Here is a 14,978-nt window from a genome sequence, read left to right on the forward strand (position 1 = left end):
GGATTTGCTTATTTCATGTTCCACATAAATAAAATTATACAATATATGACATATTATGTCTGGCTTCTTTCAATTAACATAATGTTTTATTTTTTTAATGTTTTTTATTTATTTTTGAGAGGCAGAGAGAGACAGCACAAGCAGGGGAAGGTCAGAGAGAGAAGGAGACACAGTATCTGCAGCAGGCTCCAGGCTCTGAGCTAGCTGTCAGCACAGAGCCTGACGTGGGGCTCGAACCCATGAACCGTGAGATCATGACCTGAACCAAACCTATATGCTTAACTGACTGAGTACCCAGGTGCCCCAATTAACATAATGTTTTAAAGGTTTATCCACATTGTGGCATGTGTGAGTACTTCATTCCGTTTCATTGTTGGATAATATTCCAAAATATGGATATACCTCATTTTGTTTATTCATCAGCTGATGCATGTTTGAGTTTTTTCTGTGCCTGCAACATTAAATGTAAATTGATCCCATTAAAATGATGTATATAGTTCCAGTTAAGCAGGGCCTACCTCATATTTATTTCATTTACAGTATTTTTATTTCTAGACAGTGTGAATTTTTGTCTGTGTGTTAGCTAACAAATTATATTTCCTAGTGAAAAAGGGAAATCTGACTCCAACCTGGATCTGTTGAGTTTCAAAACCTGTGCTCTTTTGTAGGGTGACATGCGACATCTTTTTTATATAATTTATTGTCAGGTTAGCTAACATACTTTGTATACAGTGTGCTCTTGGTTTTGGGGGTAGATTCCTGTGATTCGTTGCTTACATACAACACCCAGTGCTCATAGCAGAAAGTACCCTTCTCAGTGCCTGTCACCCATTTCCCCCTCTTCTCTGTCCCCCATCAACCCTCAGTTTGTTATCTGTATTTAAGGGTCTCTTATGGGTTTGCCTCCCTCTCTGTTTCAAACTATTTTTTCCCTGTCCCTTCCCCCATGGTCTTCTGTTAAGTTTCTTAAGTTACACATATGAGTGAAATCGTATAATATCTGTCTTTCTCTGACTGACTTATTTCTCTTAGCATAATACCCTCCAGTTTCATTCACATTGTTCCACATGGCAGGATTTCATTCTTTCACATTGCCAAGTAGCATTCCATTGTATATATAAGTCACATTTTCTTGTACTCCAATGTTTATAGCAGCACTTTCAACAATACCCAATTCATGGAAAGAGCCCAAATACCATCAACCAGTGAATGGGTAAAGAAGACGTGGTCTATATATACAATGGACATACCACATTCTTTAAGTTTTTCTCATTTCTGAGACACATTATCTAATCCAAGCACCCTCCAGAAGCCTACTCTGAGCTCCTGTGCCCTAAGAGCATATACCATGGGGTTGAGGGCTGGGGGGATGACAATGTTGAGCACATTTAGAAGAACAGGGAAGATGGGAACTGCTTTTCCTGCCAGATGGGCTATTGACACGACCACAATGGTTGTGTAGAAGAAGAAGATGAGGATGAGATGGGAACTGCAGGTGCTCAGAGCCTTGACTATTGCCTCAGCAGAGTTCAGCCTCAGCACAGAGCGAAAGATTAGAACATAGGAAATAAAAACTAGAATCATGTCACTTCCACCAAGGACCCATGCCAAAGCTAACTGATAAAACCTATTAGTGGTAATGTCATCACAAGCCAAGCCAGTGACCCCTGGGTTGGAGCACATGCAGTGGTCAATTTCATTCTTGGAGCAGTAGTGTCTCTGGGAAGCCAGTACAGGCACTGGGATGGTCAATAGTATATTCCTAAGCATCATGAACACAGTGGCTTTTACCACAAAAGCTTCAGTAACTGTGGAGGAGTATTGAAGTGGGTGGCAGATGGCTACATATCTATCCACAGCCATGCAGAGGAAGATGCCTGACTCCATGCTAATAAAACAGTGAACAGCATAGATCTGAGTAAAGCACTCAGGGAGGCTAATGGCCTTGGCATCAAACCAGAAGATGGCCAGAATCTTGGGCATGATGGTGGTAGCCAGGCCAATGTCCACTATAGCCAGGATACTAAGGAATTGAAACATGGGCTGGTGCAGGTTATGCTCATGGTGAACAGTGATCACAATGAGGATGTTGGTACCAAGAGCTAAGAGGTATATCAAGGCCAGGGGCAGAGAGAGCCAGTGCTGCCATTCATGAATGCCTGGGAGCCCCATCAGGATGAACTTAGACACTTGAAATCTTGAGCTATTGGTTGTATCCTGGGAAATATCCATATTGTGGGGTGTCTGAATCTGTTGTGTCTGTCTGTAGATAAAGGGAAACAAGAAGGAAGCCTGGTTAAATATTCAGCTGAGATTCAGATTTAATTAAATGGTTAATTTTCTTATAATAAGTGATATGTTAAACTTAAGTACAGGATAACTAGCAAAATGTAGAAAGGGAAAACAACATAAAAAAACAGATAAAAGCCATCACTCTTGACACAATCCAGATGTAGTATGAACCTTAACAAACTATCTCAAAACCAGCTCATACTTACATTCCCCACTGTTCTCCCCCCACCCTCTGTTTTATCAATAAGAATAAAATATAGTAAACCATCAAGCCCCGTCTTTCTGTTCTTTAAAATAGGCCTGATTTTTAGGCCACATTAAGCCTTGGATAGATTTTAAACATGGGAGGGACAAATTGGAAAATAGTTTTATCTCCACTTGATACTAATTAACAACACAAAGCTATAGGTGGTTAGATAGCTCTTGGTGCTGTGTCAAGCAGTTATTCAGAAGTCTTTTTGTTTTCTGTTGGTTCCAGGTGGAGTTCTTTAACAAGTTTCTTATTCCTAAGGTACATTCCAGTAGATTCTGGCATATTCTCAAATTCAAATGGCATTATTCCTATTGTAAACTTTCTCATGTCAGATATAGGACTATGAATTTTAGTGACTGTTGAAGGACTGGGTCCACATGAAGCCGTTTCTCACTGTCTCCATTACTAATGACAGTTTGATGCATTGTTGCTGCGTTATCAAGAAGAGCATTTTAGAGTCTATCTGAGCAGATTCTTCCTTTTCCTCCCGACAAAGCAATGCAGGCTCAGAATCTGGGCTCAGAGAATGTTCAACTTCTGATTTCTTTGTTCAAGTGTCTGGTACCATCAGGCATCTTCTTTACAGAGGTTTTTCCCTCTGGAACCGGGAGGCCTAGCTGATTTGGACAAGGTGGAGAGGCAACCGAATTTCCAGTTAAAGGTGTGTCAACAGGAATATCAGAATCACTGTTCACACTCTGGGCCTGTGCCAAGGCCTCGCATATCCACCTCTCCTTCTGTTCAAGTTCTTCCAGAGTCAGGGGCTCCTCATCTATAGCTTCAGACACTGTTCTGGTCTGGAGTAAGTCGCTGGGAGTCAGAGGCAGGGTGCTCTTGGGGAGCAGGAGGTGAAGATGGGCAGAGAAGTTCCCTGTGATGGCAGGGGAGGAGTGCCAGTGGGCAATGGTAGCTGCAAAGCTTCACTGCTTGGAGAGCCATGCGGGACCTGTGCATCTGAGTCGAGCTCCATGTCCGCTTGGAGAGCATGGGGGACTGATGCATTTGAGTCGACCTCCATGTCCGTGTCCATGGTGAGGCTGCTGAGCTGCTTTCCTTCTGCTTCTTTGGACTGCTAGGGCTGGACTGGGCTGCCAGACCTCATGGTTGGCACTTGGAAGTTAGAAGTAATACCTTACTTCTAATTGGCAAATACATCCTTCTGCTGATATGCCGACATTGGTATAGACCCAACATCCTCCATTCATCTTGACTTCCTGCAAGTAGATATAGTAAAACCTGGATTGTTTACCAATTTCGAGAGATCCTAAATGATGCTTTTATTCTTTGGTGCTTCTCCAACTCGTTTCCCCAGCAGCACTATCCTTTCATAGAGTACAAGCCCTGGAATCTCCGATTCAGTCTCTTTGGGCCACCCTGGTGGGTATCCTAGCTGGTGCATTCTTTACATAAAAGGCGGAAGGCTCTTGTCTATCAGACCCAGGGCATCCTGAAGGTCTTCACTAAAGACTCTGGCTTGATTCTTCCAAATCTTTTTTCCACCTCTTTTGCATGGTATCACTCTTGAAAATTCTGACTGTTCACCTCACCACAGGCATCCCTGTACTCTCTTCTTTTTTCATGATTTTGAGCAACATTCTGAGGCATTGGGCGATCTTTCATCCGATGTTCTTCAGAATCACAATGCGAACAGTGAGGCTTTGGCCTTTTTGTCTTTATTTGTATTTCTTGCCCTTCTGAAGACATGATGTGGCTGACGACTTGCTGGTAACTTTGGTGAATTTTATTAAGTAATAGTTATCATAGTCTGCAAAATTGGGTACATTTTTTTTTAAAAGGTGAGCTTAATGGCAAGATGCATACAAGAGCTTTATTCACTGTGTAGGATACTTGGGTATTTCCTATTGTTTGATAAACTGATGGTTTTCATTTTAGTAGCTGTTACCCTAGTTTATCAAGGCAACATTACAAAAACACAGGACACTTCCTATAACATAAAAACTTCCTTGTTGTATTTAATGGCATAAGATTCTTTTATTTATGGTTCTCTTCTAGCATAACACCAGATGTCTGGGGCAAAAGATGAAAGGAAGACTTTTCCACATAATTTTTCTGCTCTTTCTTAAATCTTTTTACTAAATTTTATACAAGTTTCTCTATTTCTTGATGACATTGTTTGATATAACATTGTTCATAAATATAATCTGTAATAAAGGTCCATCTAACTTAGTCTTTTTCACCAATATTCCACTTGGTCGAGTCAGAACATTCAATTTTCTTTTAAGTTCCTTTCTATTAATTAAAAGCCTTTTAAAATGTTTATTCATTTTTTGAGAGACAGAGGGAGAGAGAGAGACAGAGCGTGAGCAGGGGAGGGGCAGAGAGAGAGGGAGACATAGAACCCAAAGCAGGTCCAAGCTCTGAGCTGTCAGCACAGAGTCTGACGCGGGTCTCAACTCACTGACTGTGAGATCAGGACCTGAGCTGAAGTTGTTCATTTAACTCAGGTGCCCCTTCTTTTGAGTTCTTGATTCTCGAGGAGCTGCTCCAAGGTTTCCTGGTACTGCACTGCTCTAGAGGCTCCCACAACACTGCACTGCTGGCCCCATTCTTGTCCTCCTTGTTGCTGCCATTGCCTTTGAAGTGGGTGTCTTGGATTTAATTTAAAGATCTAAGATTCACTCATGTTCTTTTTCATCATGCTATTACACCATGTCTCTTGTTTCTGGAAAATGTTCAGAAAAGAGCAACTGAGATAGCCAAAATAAGGCCTGAAAGGAAGATTACAGAAGAAGCAAAGAAAATCAGAGGGGAATCAGTTCACGGCTTCATGTCAGTTGTATTTTTTTTTTTTTAACATGGAGTAAGAGGATGTGGACAAAGCAGGAAATGTAAACATGAATACTCTGATTTTTCATGACATAAATACTAAGGACAGAATAGATATAGTGCTTCGTGGAGGTCTTTCAAGGAAGAACAAGAAATCAAAACAAGAATTGTCATAATGATTTCCTTTTGGATATGGTTTAGATGTTTTCACAAAAACACCTTTGAAAGGTCTTTTCCAAATTTGAGGAAATTGAGGTTCACAGAAGATAAATGACTTATTTGAGGTCAGAGTTTTAAGTGATAAATGAGCTAGACTAAAATCTTAGTATTCTGTATTTAGCTGTTATTCATGTTCTGTTAAACTATTGTCGATAGCTTAATAAAAACAGGTCTTTCAATGTATAACCTTCTTTCCCTTTTTGATGACAAAAGTTAAATCGAAAACATATTAAAACCTACATTTTCCAATTTATTAATTTTTTTAACACTGAGATATATAAGATTATTAAATTGGCAATAATTTCCTAACACTTCCAGATTTTAGTAGGATTCTTCCAGGAGCATTGTTTTATTTATTATTCAATAATTAATTATTTATTTAATTTTAAACCTTTCCTCAATATTTTTATTAAATAAGGTAGTTTTTTTTTCATGTAGACATTTATATTTTAACTGACAAAACTGATGGAGGCCATAGAAATGTTAAGTGAGAAAAATAACTAAGTTTTGCTAAAGTTCCCCCTATTGTAAATTTAAAAAAAAATTGAAACAAGTTAGTTAAAATATAGTGTAATAATGATTTCAGGAATAGAATTTTGTGACCAAGGGCATTACTTTAAAAATACATAATAGCATATATTTCCTTAAATGAATTTTAACATGTACAAGATTTAATTACCATAATTGCTATAGATAGTTGACATTTATATATTTAGATATTTATACTTAAGTGAAATCAATGTTCACCGTATATATTTCATAATACCTCCCCATTTGTGGGGTATTTATTTTCATTCAAATCTTGCATGGCTATAGAACATTTTCAAGTTATTTTATCAGCAGGGGAAAATAGCCAGTATACTTTGAATGAATTAGAAAATCATCTTTAATTCAGAATCTTGATGGCTATTCTCATTACTTTTTTTTTTTTGGAAAAAATAAAAAAAATGATAAACTTCTAGCTAGGTTCCTCAGAAAGAAAAGAGAGAACACAAAAATAGACAAAATCATGAAGGAAAATGGATCTATTACAACCAATCTCTCAGAAATAACAAGCAATCATCAGAGATTACTATGAAAAATTATATGCCAACAAACTGGACAACCTAGAAGAAATGGACAAATTCCTAAACACACATGCACTACCATAGTTCAAACGGGAAGAGATAGAAAATCTGAACAGACCCATAACCAGTGAAGAAATCGACTCAGTTATCAAAAATATCCCAATGAATAAAAACCCAGGGCCGGATGGATTCCCAGGGGAATTCTACCAGACATTTAAAGCAGAGTTAACACCGATCCTTCTTAAGTTACTCCAAAAAATAGAAATGGAAGGCAGACTTCCAGACTTATTCTATGAAGCACATATCACTTTGATTCCTAAGCCACACAGAGACCCAACAAAAAAAGAGAACTACAGGCCAATATCCTTAATGAAGATGGATACAAAAATACTCAACAAGATACTAGCAAATCCAATTCAACATCATATAAAAAGAATTACCCATCATGATCAAGTGGGATTCATTCCTGGGTTACAGGGCAGGTTCAATATTCACAAATCCATCAATGTGATACATCACATTAACAAAAGAAAGGTTAAAAACCATATGATCCTGTCAATAGACGCAGAAGAAGCATTTGACAAAATACAGGACCTTTTCTTAATAAAAAGCCCTGAGAAAGTTGGAATAGAAGGAACTTACCTAAACATAATCAGAACAACTTTAAACAATAGTAGCAGTCAATCTCATTTCCCCCATTGGTTGATTTAATAAAATCTATTGTATTTAATATCGAGAATGGTGTTGGATTTTGTGTTTTACAAATAAAACCAATTAAGAATGTATCTTAGGGTGCCTCAGTTGGTTAAGTGTCTGACTCTTGGTTTTGGCTCAGAGAATTATCTCATGGTTTGTGAGACAGCACCATATTGGGCTCTGCACTGACAGTGAGGGGCTTGCTTGGGATTCTTGCTCTTCCTCTCTCTTTCTTTGCCCCTCCCCTGCTCACACACCTGCATTTTTTCTCTCAAAATGAATAAATAAACTAAAAAAAAGAATGTATTTTATATACTGCACAAGTTCCAAATCATGAAAGAATTGAAATTTGTGATTCATAAAATTCTCTAATTTTGGGAATATTTGTGCTATAAGTTATTATTCCAGAATCACTTAGCTTGGCCATTTATTCACCAAATTTTTACTGAGAGCCTTCTGCATGCCTGACACTGTGACAGTCAGGGGGGTTTCTTTGCAGATTCTGCTGGCTGGTGAGCCCCATGTCTGCAACATGGCCATATCAGAGCTTAGCCCCAACTTTTTGCCCTCATTCCCAGATACAGCTTTTAACCCTTGCCTAGGTGGAGAGACTGATGGAAGGCAAAGAAAGGCAAATTGAGAAATCCAAGGACACTGATCCAGATTCATAGATTGGGACAGAACCTCAGGGACTGCCTCAGTTGATCCCTTCCCAGTGTCCATGACAGTGGCTGGCTTACTTACTACTGCAGGAGGGGCCATGAAGATGCCCCCAGGCTGATTCTTCCTTCTGTGCCGCTTCCCCTCTCCTGGCTGTTGCTGACTGTGCTGGGCTTTTTGTTGCTCAGAGCAGGTCTGTCCCTCTCCTACAAGTCCTGGGATTTGGGATATAAATCACAGATGTGAAATCACCTGATCTTGGTCTGACCCCTCCTGGGCCCACCCCATGGCACTCTTCAGTGTCACCCAACTGCCCCTGGGGCAGGTCGTCTCACTCCAGCAGGAGGGGCCTGCAGTGACTTTGGAGGCCTGTCTTGGCTACTCTGGGAACAAACCTAGTCCTAGGACATGGACCCCACAGGTGGACAGCTCTGCCATGTTGAATTGTTGGAAGAAAAAGTGTTTATTCATGTCTAGGCTTGGCTTACTCCCCACTCACTTTAGCAAGTAGTCCTGTTTTAATGCGACATAGGAGTTCTGAAAAATCACCATGCTATGCAAAACCCCACACGAGAAACCATAGGATTTATGGAAAATGGAGTTAGGAGCATAGTACTCAAAAATGTTGTCAGTGACACATACAAAAGATCGAAAACCAGGTAAACCATAGCAGAGCCTGACACATGTTAAGAGGTTAAGGGAAATACAAATGCTGCAATGAACTCAGCACTATGTTGAGAAGGACATGAAGTTTGCATGTGGACATGGACAGAAGGGCTGCAGCCTGTCATTGTGGTGAAGTGATAAAAGGAGCTTTGTCTGAAATCAGAGAGAAAGTTGTAACATGAGGGAAGGTGGCTGGTGGGTGTTAGCAGTGTGTGTCTGTGTGCGTGTGTGTGTGCGTGTGTGTGTGTTTGTGTGTGCGCATGGTGTATCCTGTGATGCTCACTCTCAGCTTAATGCAGTTCCTGTGTTAGGACTGCACAAAGGCAAATGTGAAATTCAGTTATCCTTAAATTGTTTCATAATGTATGATTGATGTTGGCATATGTTTGTACATACAAACCAAGGGATATAGCAGAAGTGACTGTATCCCCCTTTTTCTTGTGTCAGCAATCTTCTACTCTCCAGAATCTTTCATCTCAATATTTGAAGATTCCAAGGACTGAAGATTTCAAAAAAAGAAAAAAACCATCTCTATTGCACACACTTCTGCATGTATCTTTCCGTGGCACTTCCCAGTCGCACCTCTGTATCCTCAGGATCTGTCTTTCACAGACTCAGCCTTGTAAGAGTCATCTTTGTATATTGCCTTCATTTCCTCATCTTTTTATTCTATAACTATATAAAAATCTGTCCTATGGCTGCATTGGAAATACTTTTGTTAATGACTTTCCATTTTGCCTAATTGAATGAGCACTGTAGTAGATAGAGTACTCATAGGGAACAGATGGTTCACTCAAATTAGGATAAAAAACTTTTTAATTGAGCTGTAATTGACAAGGAACATTATATTAGCTTCAGGTGTACAGCATAATGATTCAACATTTGTATATATTGTGAAATGATTACCAAAATAAATCCAGTTATCATCATCCATCATTGTAGCAATTAAAATTTTTTTTTCTTGTGAAGAGTATTTTCAAGAGTTACTCTCTTAGGAACTTTCAAATATGCAGTACAATGTTATTAACTATAGTCACAATATTGTACATTCACACTCCCATGACTTACTTATTTTATAACTGGAAGTTTGTAACTTTTGACTCCCTTCCCCATTTTGCCATCTCACCCTTGCCCCTGCAACCATGAATCTGCTCCCTGTATCACTGAGCTTTTAAAAAAAAATTCTACATATAAGTGAGATCATACAGTATTTGTCCTTCTCTCTGACTTAATTCCCCTCAGCATAGTGCCCTTATAGTCCATCATGTTGTAAATTGCAAGATTTCATTTTTTATGGCTGAATAGTATTTCAGTGTGTGTGTGTGTGTGTGTGTGTGTGTGTCACATCTTTATCCATTCATCCACTGATGGACATTTAAGTTGTTTCCATATCTTGGCTCTTGCCAATAATGCTGAAATGAACATGCTGGTGTGTATGCTTTTGAATTAGTGTTTTCATTTTTTTTTTTTGGTAAATAGCAAGAAATGAAATTGATGAATTATATAGTAGTTCTTTTCCTTTTTTTTTTTTTTTTTTTTTTTAGGAACCTCCATACTGTTTTCCATAGTGGCTGTACCAATTTACATTCCCACCAACAGTACACAGATGTTCTTTTTTCTTCACATTCTTGCCAGCAGTAATTATTTCTCAGATTAGAATAATTTAAAAAGAAAAATTCCCATTAGTTGAATAATAATAATTTGAGAAGGCTTTACTTACAAAGGGACTATTATAAGGATGCCATTAGTAATATCCTAAGTGAGAGTGTAGTTATCTAGGGCTAGTGACAGCACTTGTCACCACCTCTAAATGTGAAGGCATGGGTCCCTTAAATCCTGAAGTAGAGAGTTGATGCAGAGAAGTTTACCTTGAGAGTAGCCCTCTTGGTTGATGATGTTGAATTTATCCTGTCTCTTTAGGTATGAGTTTTGCTTATTGACTTTAATGTCACTCTTTCATGTTGATTTTGCTCAAATATCTGGTTATATTTGGTGTTAAAGAAAGTTGCACTGGACAAGAAGAGCAAGCAGAGTTGATATTTTTTTCTGATACTATTGCCAGCAGTGGGGAAGAGAGCACAGATCAAGTCTAGATACTCAGTCCCACTAACACAAAAGGCAGGGTTGAGCTGGGGCAATGGAATAGGTTTAAGCCCTGGGGTGAGCAAGTGAAAAAGTATTGGAGGATTTCAATGGGAAGTGAATCAATGGGATGTGTCAAGCACATTGAATTATTCCTGAGACTTGCCAACGTTTTTGTCTGTGATTAGGCCATCTGTGTTTGCTAATTGGCACTCTTAGCTGTTAGGCTGATATCCTCTACAGGGACTGGGAGATGGGATGCTATCTCTTTCAATGTTTGCATTTCAGGAGATAGTTCCGAGGTCATTGAGTAAGAGATTTCCAAGGTTGCAAAACTGGCAAGAGGTTAGGAGAAGACTTACATACACTGCAAAGGGGTAAATAATTTACAATGACAATTTTTCTTTTTTTTTAAGTTTTATTTATTTATTTTGAGAGAGAAAGAGAGAGAGAGAGAGCGAGCACATGAGCAGGGGAGGGCAGAGAGAAAGAGAGGGAGAGAGAGAATTCTCTCAAATTCAAAGGCCTCGAACCCACAAGCCACAAGATCATGACCTGGGCTGAAACCAAGAGTTGGACGCTTAACTGATTGAATCACCTAGGCGCCCCAACAATAACTAGTTTTCAAAGCAGATGCCTGAAGTAAATGGAGACCGGGGGCTTATAGTCAGGAAGAAATGTGTGTAAAGTTTAGACCAAGCCATTTCTGGTTTTGGTTGGTTATTTTTTTTCTAGTAGACAATCTTGGGATGTTACTGTATTTGTTTGGTGGAAACTGTTTTAAGAGAGATATGAGGTATACTAATAGCTTGATTTATGCTTCAGCTTATTTCCCATGCTTCATGGGGCATGGTTGTTATAGCCCTGTGGGTCCTTGTCATGTTTTATGACAAATCTCCAATGTTCTGGAACACTCATCACTGTTTCTTGACTTTTGGCCAATTTTTTTGGTTGGGGAGTGTATGTGCCACAGGACAGACCTGCCTGGCTACTCTGACTATACTACCCATTCATCACTAGGTCAGTTTGCTCTTGGCTCTCTGCTTCTCCCAGTCAGACATTTCTTTGTCTGAATCTATTACTATGCACATTTTGGGCTTTCATTTTTCCATAATTCCCTCACAATTGCCTTTCATATTTGGAGTTTTCCCATATATTTTTTTGTTTCATCATGGGCTTTCCACTTGTTTTGTGTAATTAGTTGATGTTATTAATTGATTTATTATTGCATATGTTCTTAGTGATTGCTAGATTTTGGAGTGGGAGTAGGAAGCTGTAGTTAGTGTTGAGATTGTCATATTGATCCAGAAATCCTTGGAACTTATTTATTCTTTGGAACTTTTGAGACTTTCTTCATGGCCCAATATTTTATCAATTTTTGAAAATATTTCATGAAAAGAATATGACGTGTATTATGTTCTTACTGGGAGTTAGTTTACTCAGCACCCATTCAAACCCACCTTTGTATAGCTTTCTACTCTCATAGAGGGTGGGAATCTTAAAGTTTTGTCTTTTGACTTTTTCTTGTAACTTGAGATGAGCAGAGGACTCATTTTTGACCAATCAGATGTTAAGTAAAAGTCTGCTGAGCTTTCCTTTTAAATTTTTTCTTCTCTGGAATATGGAGTTACATGTGGAGTAGAATACTATAGTTTAGAATGGCAGAGCAGAACATGGAAAGAGCTTGGTCACATAATGGCACTGTACAGCTGCCTTAATATCTCTGAACTGCCTGATTCTGTGTGTGTGTGTGTGTGTGTGTGTGTGTGTGTGCGTGCACGCGCGCGCATGTGTATATCATGAAATAAATAAACACCCAATTTGGCTAACCACCACATTCTGTTGTCTCTTATAAACAGCTAAACACAACCCTAATTGACAGCTTTTTTAGTAACAGTAAGAAAGCATATGTTTTCCTTTTTTGATGTTTTGTGCCACTGTGCTGGCCAGTCCATTGTCATAACTCCTGGTTTCTGTTTACTTTTTATTCACTCTCTGGAGTATGGGAGTGTCTTAATCTGAGCTGTTAATGTGAAAAAGAAAAAAAGGTCTAGCAAGAAATATTAAATTAATATTTAATATTTTAACTATAAAAATACTAAATTAACATCTAGTTGATTGACAGTGCATACTGAGTAAGAGGCCATAAGAATCTATAACTAGAGGCATCCAAAATACATGTTTTGGTGGTTAAATTTTTTCCCCCCTTTTCCTATTTATAGCAATTTTCCTAATAGAAAACACAGAACATTTTAAGTGCTCTAGAAAGAGTCACTCTAGAAAGTGTCACTCTAGAGGACCCTGTTAGTTATCTATGTCAAGAATTTGACAGAAACTTTTTTCTCACTTTACAAACTCTTTGACAATTCTTTCTTTTTTGTTTATTTATTTATTTTGAGAGAGAATGTGTGTGAGCGGGGCAGGGCAGAGAGAGGAAGCTAGAGAATCCCAAGCATACTCCATGCTCTCAGCACAGTTGCACACAGGTCTCAAACATGAGATCATGACCTGACCTGAGTCAAAATGGAGTCATATGCCTAACCAAGTGAGCTACCCAGGAACTGCATTCTTTTACAACTCTTGAGTTAATTTGCATTAAAAACTAAGAGGAATATCCCAACCACTTTTTTAAAACATTCAACATTACTTGAACTTCTCTAATGAATTAAGAAAACGCCAGTGAGGTGCTGCAGTGCATTGGCATATACAGGTCAGCACAGTTCTCTAAGGTAGAACTGTCTTCATATGAGAAATGATATGTTTGTGGACAGAGAGAAGAGAAAGTTGTTAAAATTATTTTTTATTTATTTTAATGCCAATTATATATATATTTTTATTTTTAAATGTTTATTTTTGAGAGTGAGACAGAGACAGAGACAGAGAGAGACACAGAACATGAGCAGGGGAGGGTGAGAGAAAGAGGGAGACACAGAATCCAAAGCAGGCTCCAGGCTCTGAGCTGTCAGCAAAGGGCTAAAACCCACAAACCATGAGATAATGACCTGACCTGAAGCCACCGACTGAGTCACCCAGGCACTCCTGCTGCCAACTTTTAAATGGAATATTCTTTTATTAAAAGGCAAGAGATTTATAATTTCACTTGTATATCATTCCTTTTTTTGTCATCTTAATTTATGTTTTTAAAAGTTGGTAGTTGGGGCATCTGAGTGGCTCAGTCAGTTGGGCGTCCGACTTTGGCTCAGGTCATGATCTCACAGTTCGTGGGTTTGAGCCCTGCGTCGGGCTCTGTGCTGACAGCTCAGAGCCTGGCCTGCTTCAGATTCTGTGTGTCCCTCTCTCTCTGACCCTCCCCTGCTCATGCTGTGTGTGTCTCTCTCTCAAAAATAAAAGAAAAACATTTTAAAAATGTAGCAGGTTTGAATAGAGAGAAAAGGGTAAGGGTTAAGAGCAGAGATTCTGGAGCCTGAATGCTTGGGTTCTAAGCTTACTCCACAACTTCCTTCCTATTTGACGTTGGCCAAATTTCTCAACTTTCTTGCCTCACCTGCAGAATGTGTGAATAATAATTGTACATGTTTCATAGGGTTGTTGTGCAATTCTATGAGTTAATATTCGAGAAATCCCTAGAACAGTGCCTGGCATATAGTATATTCTGTAGAAAACAGGTGAATTAATTTGAATCAGTATTCCTAGCAACTGGGAGACATGGAATTTTAACCCAGGGCTGTTGTGCCCCAAAGCCTGTGCTCTTTCTGTAATACCAATTGTAAAATTTTGCCCTTGAAAGTTGGCTCACTTCCTGGACACATTCTCAACCAAACCAAGCACCCTCTGAAAGCCCACTCTTAGCTCCTGGGTCCGGAGGGCATATACCATGGGGTTAAAGGCTGGGGGCATAACATTATGCAGCACATTGAAGAGAACAGGGATAAAGGGGACCTTCCTTCCTGCCAGGTGGGTGATGGACAGCACAATAACGGCTGTGTAGAAAAAGACAATGAGGATGAGATGGGAGCTGCAGGTACTCAGGGCCTTCGATGTTGCTTCAGCAGAGTTCAGCCTCAGCACTGAGTGAATAATCAAAGCATAGGAAGTAAAGACCAGACCCATGTCACTCCCAAGTATAACCCATGCCAAGGCCAACTGGTAAATTCTGTTAATAGTGATGTCATCACAGGCCAGACTAGTGACCCCCAAATTAGAGCACAGACAGTGGTCAATTTCATTTCTGGAACAGTAGTATCGCTGGGCAGCCAGTATGGGCAGTGGGATGGTCAACAGGCCATTTCTGAGCA

At 39.2% G+C, this 14,978-nt stretch overlaps 2 protein-coding genes and 1 pseudogene across 2 annotated transcripts in view; all 3 read right to left on the reverse strand.

Moving 5' to 3' along the window:
- Nucleotides 1–1,269: 1,269 nt before the first annotated feature.
- On the reverse strand, nt 1,270–2,232 carry LOC115272532 (olfactory receptor 688-like). The gene has a single exon (XM_029915578.1). The coding sequence runs from the start codon at nt 2,230–2,232 to the stop codon at nt 1,270–1,272; it is 963 nt and encodes a 320-aa protein (XP_029771438.1).
- Nucleotides 2,233–2,734: 502 nt separating this feature from the next.
- LOC115272533 lies at nt 2,735–7,837 on the reverse strand (annotated as a pseudogene).
- Nucleotides 7,838–14,475: 6,638 nt separating this feature from the next.
- The window catches only part of LOC115272173 (olfactory receptor 688-like), a 1,209-nt gene continuing 706 nt past the window's right edge, over nt 14,476–14,978 (reverse strand). Inside the window, exon 2 of the mRNA XM_029915231.1 lies at nt 14,476–14,850. Within this exon, the coding sequence (XP_029771091.1) occupies nt 14,476–14,850 (375 nt within the window). The remainder of the gene's footprint in view (nt 14,851–14,978) is intronic.

This window comes from Suricata suricatta, chromosome 11 (assembly GCF_006229205.1).
Source record: "Suricata suricatta isolate VVHF042 chromosome 11, meerkat_22Aug2017_6uvM2_HiC, whole genome shotgun sequence".
NCBI lineage: Eukaryota > Metazoa > Chordata > Mammalia > Carnivora > Herpestidae > Suricata > Suricata suricatta.

Bases quoted from the DNA above. Each gene is read 5' to 3' on its own strand.
- LOC115272532 (XM_029915578.1), bottom strand. From the start codon at position 2,232: ATGGATATTTCCCAGGATACAACCAATAGCTCAAGATTTCAAGTGTCT.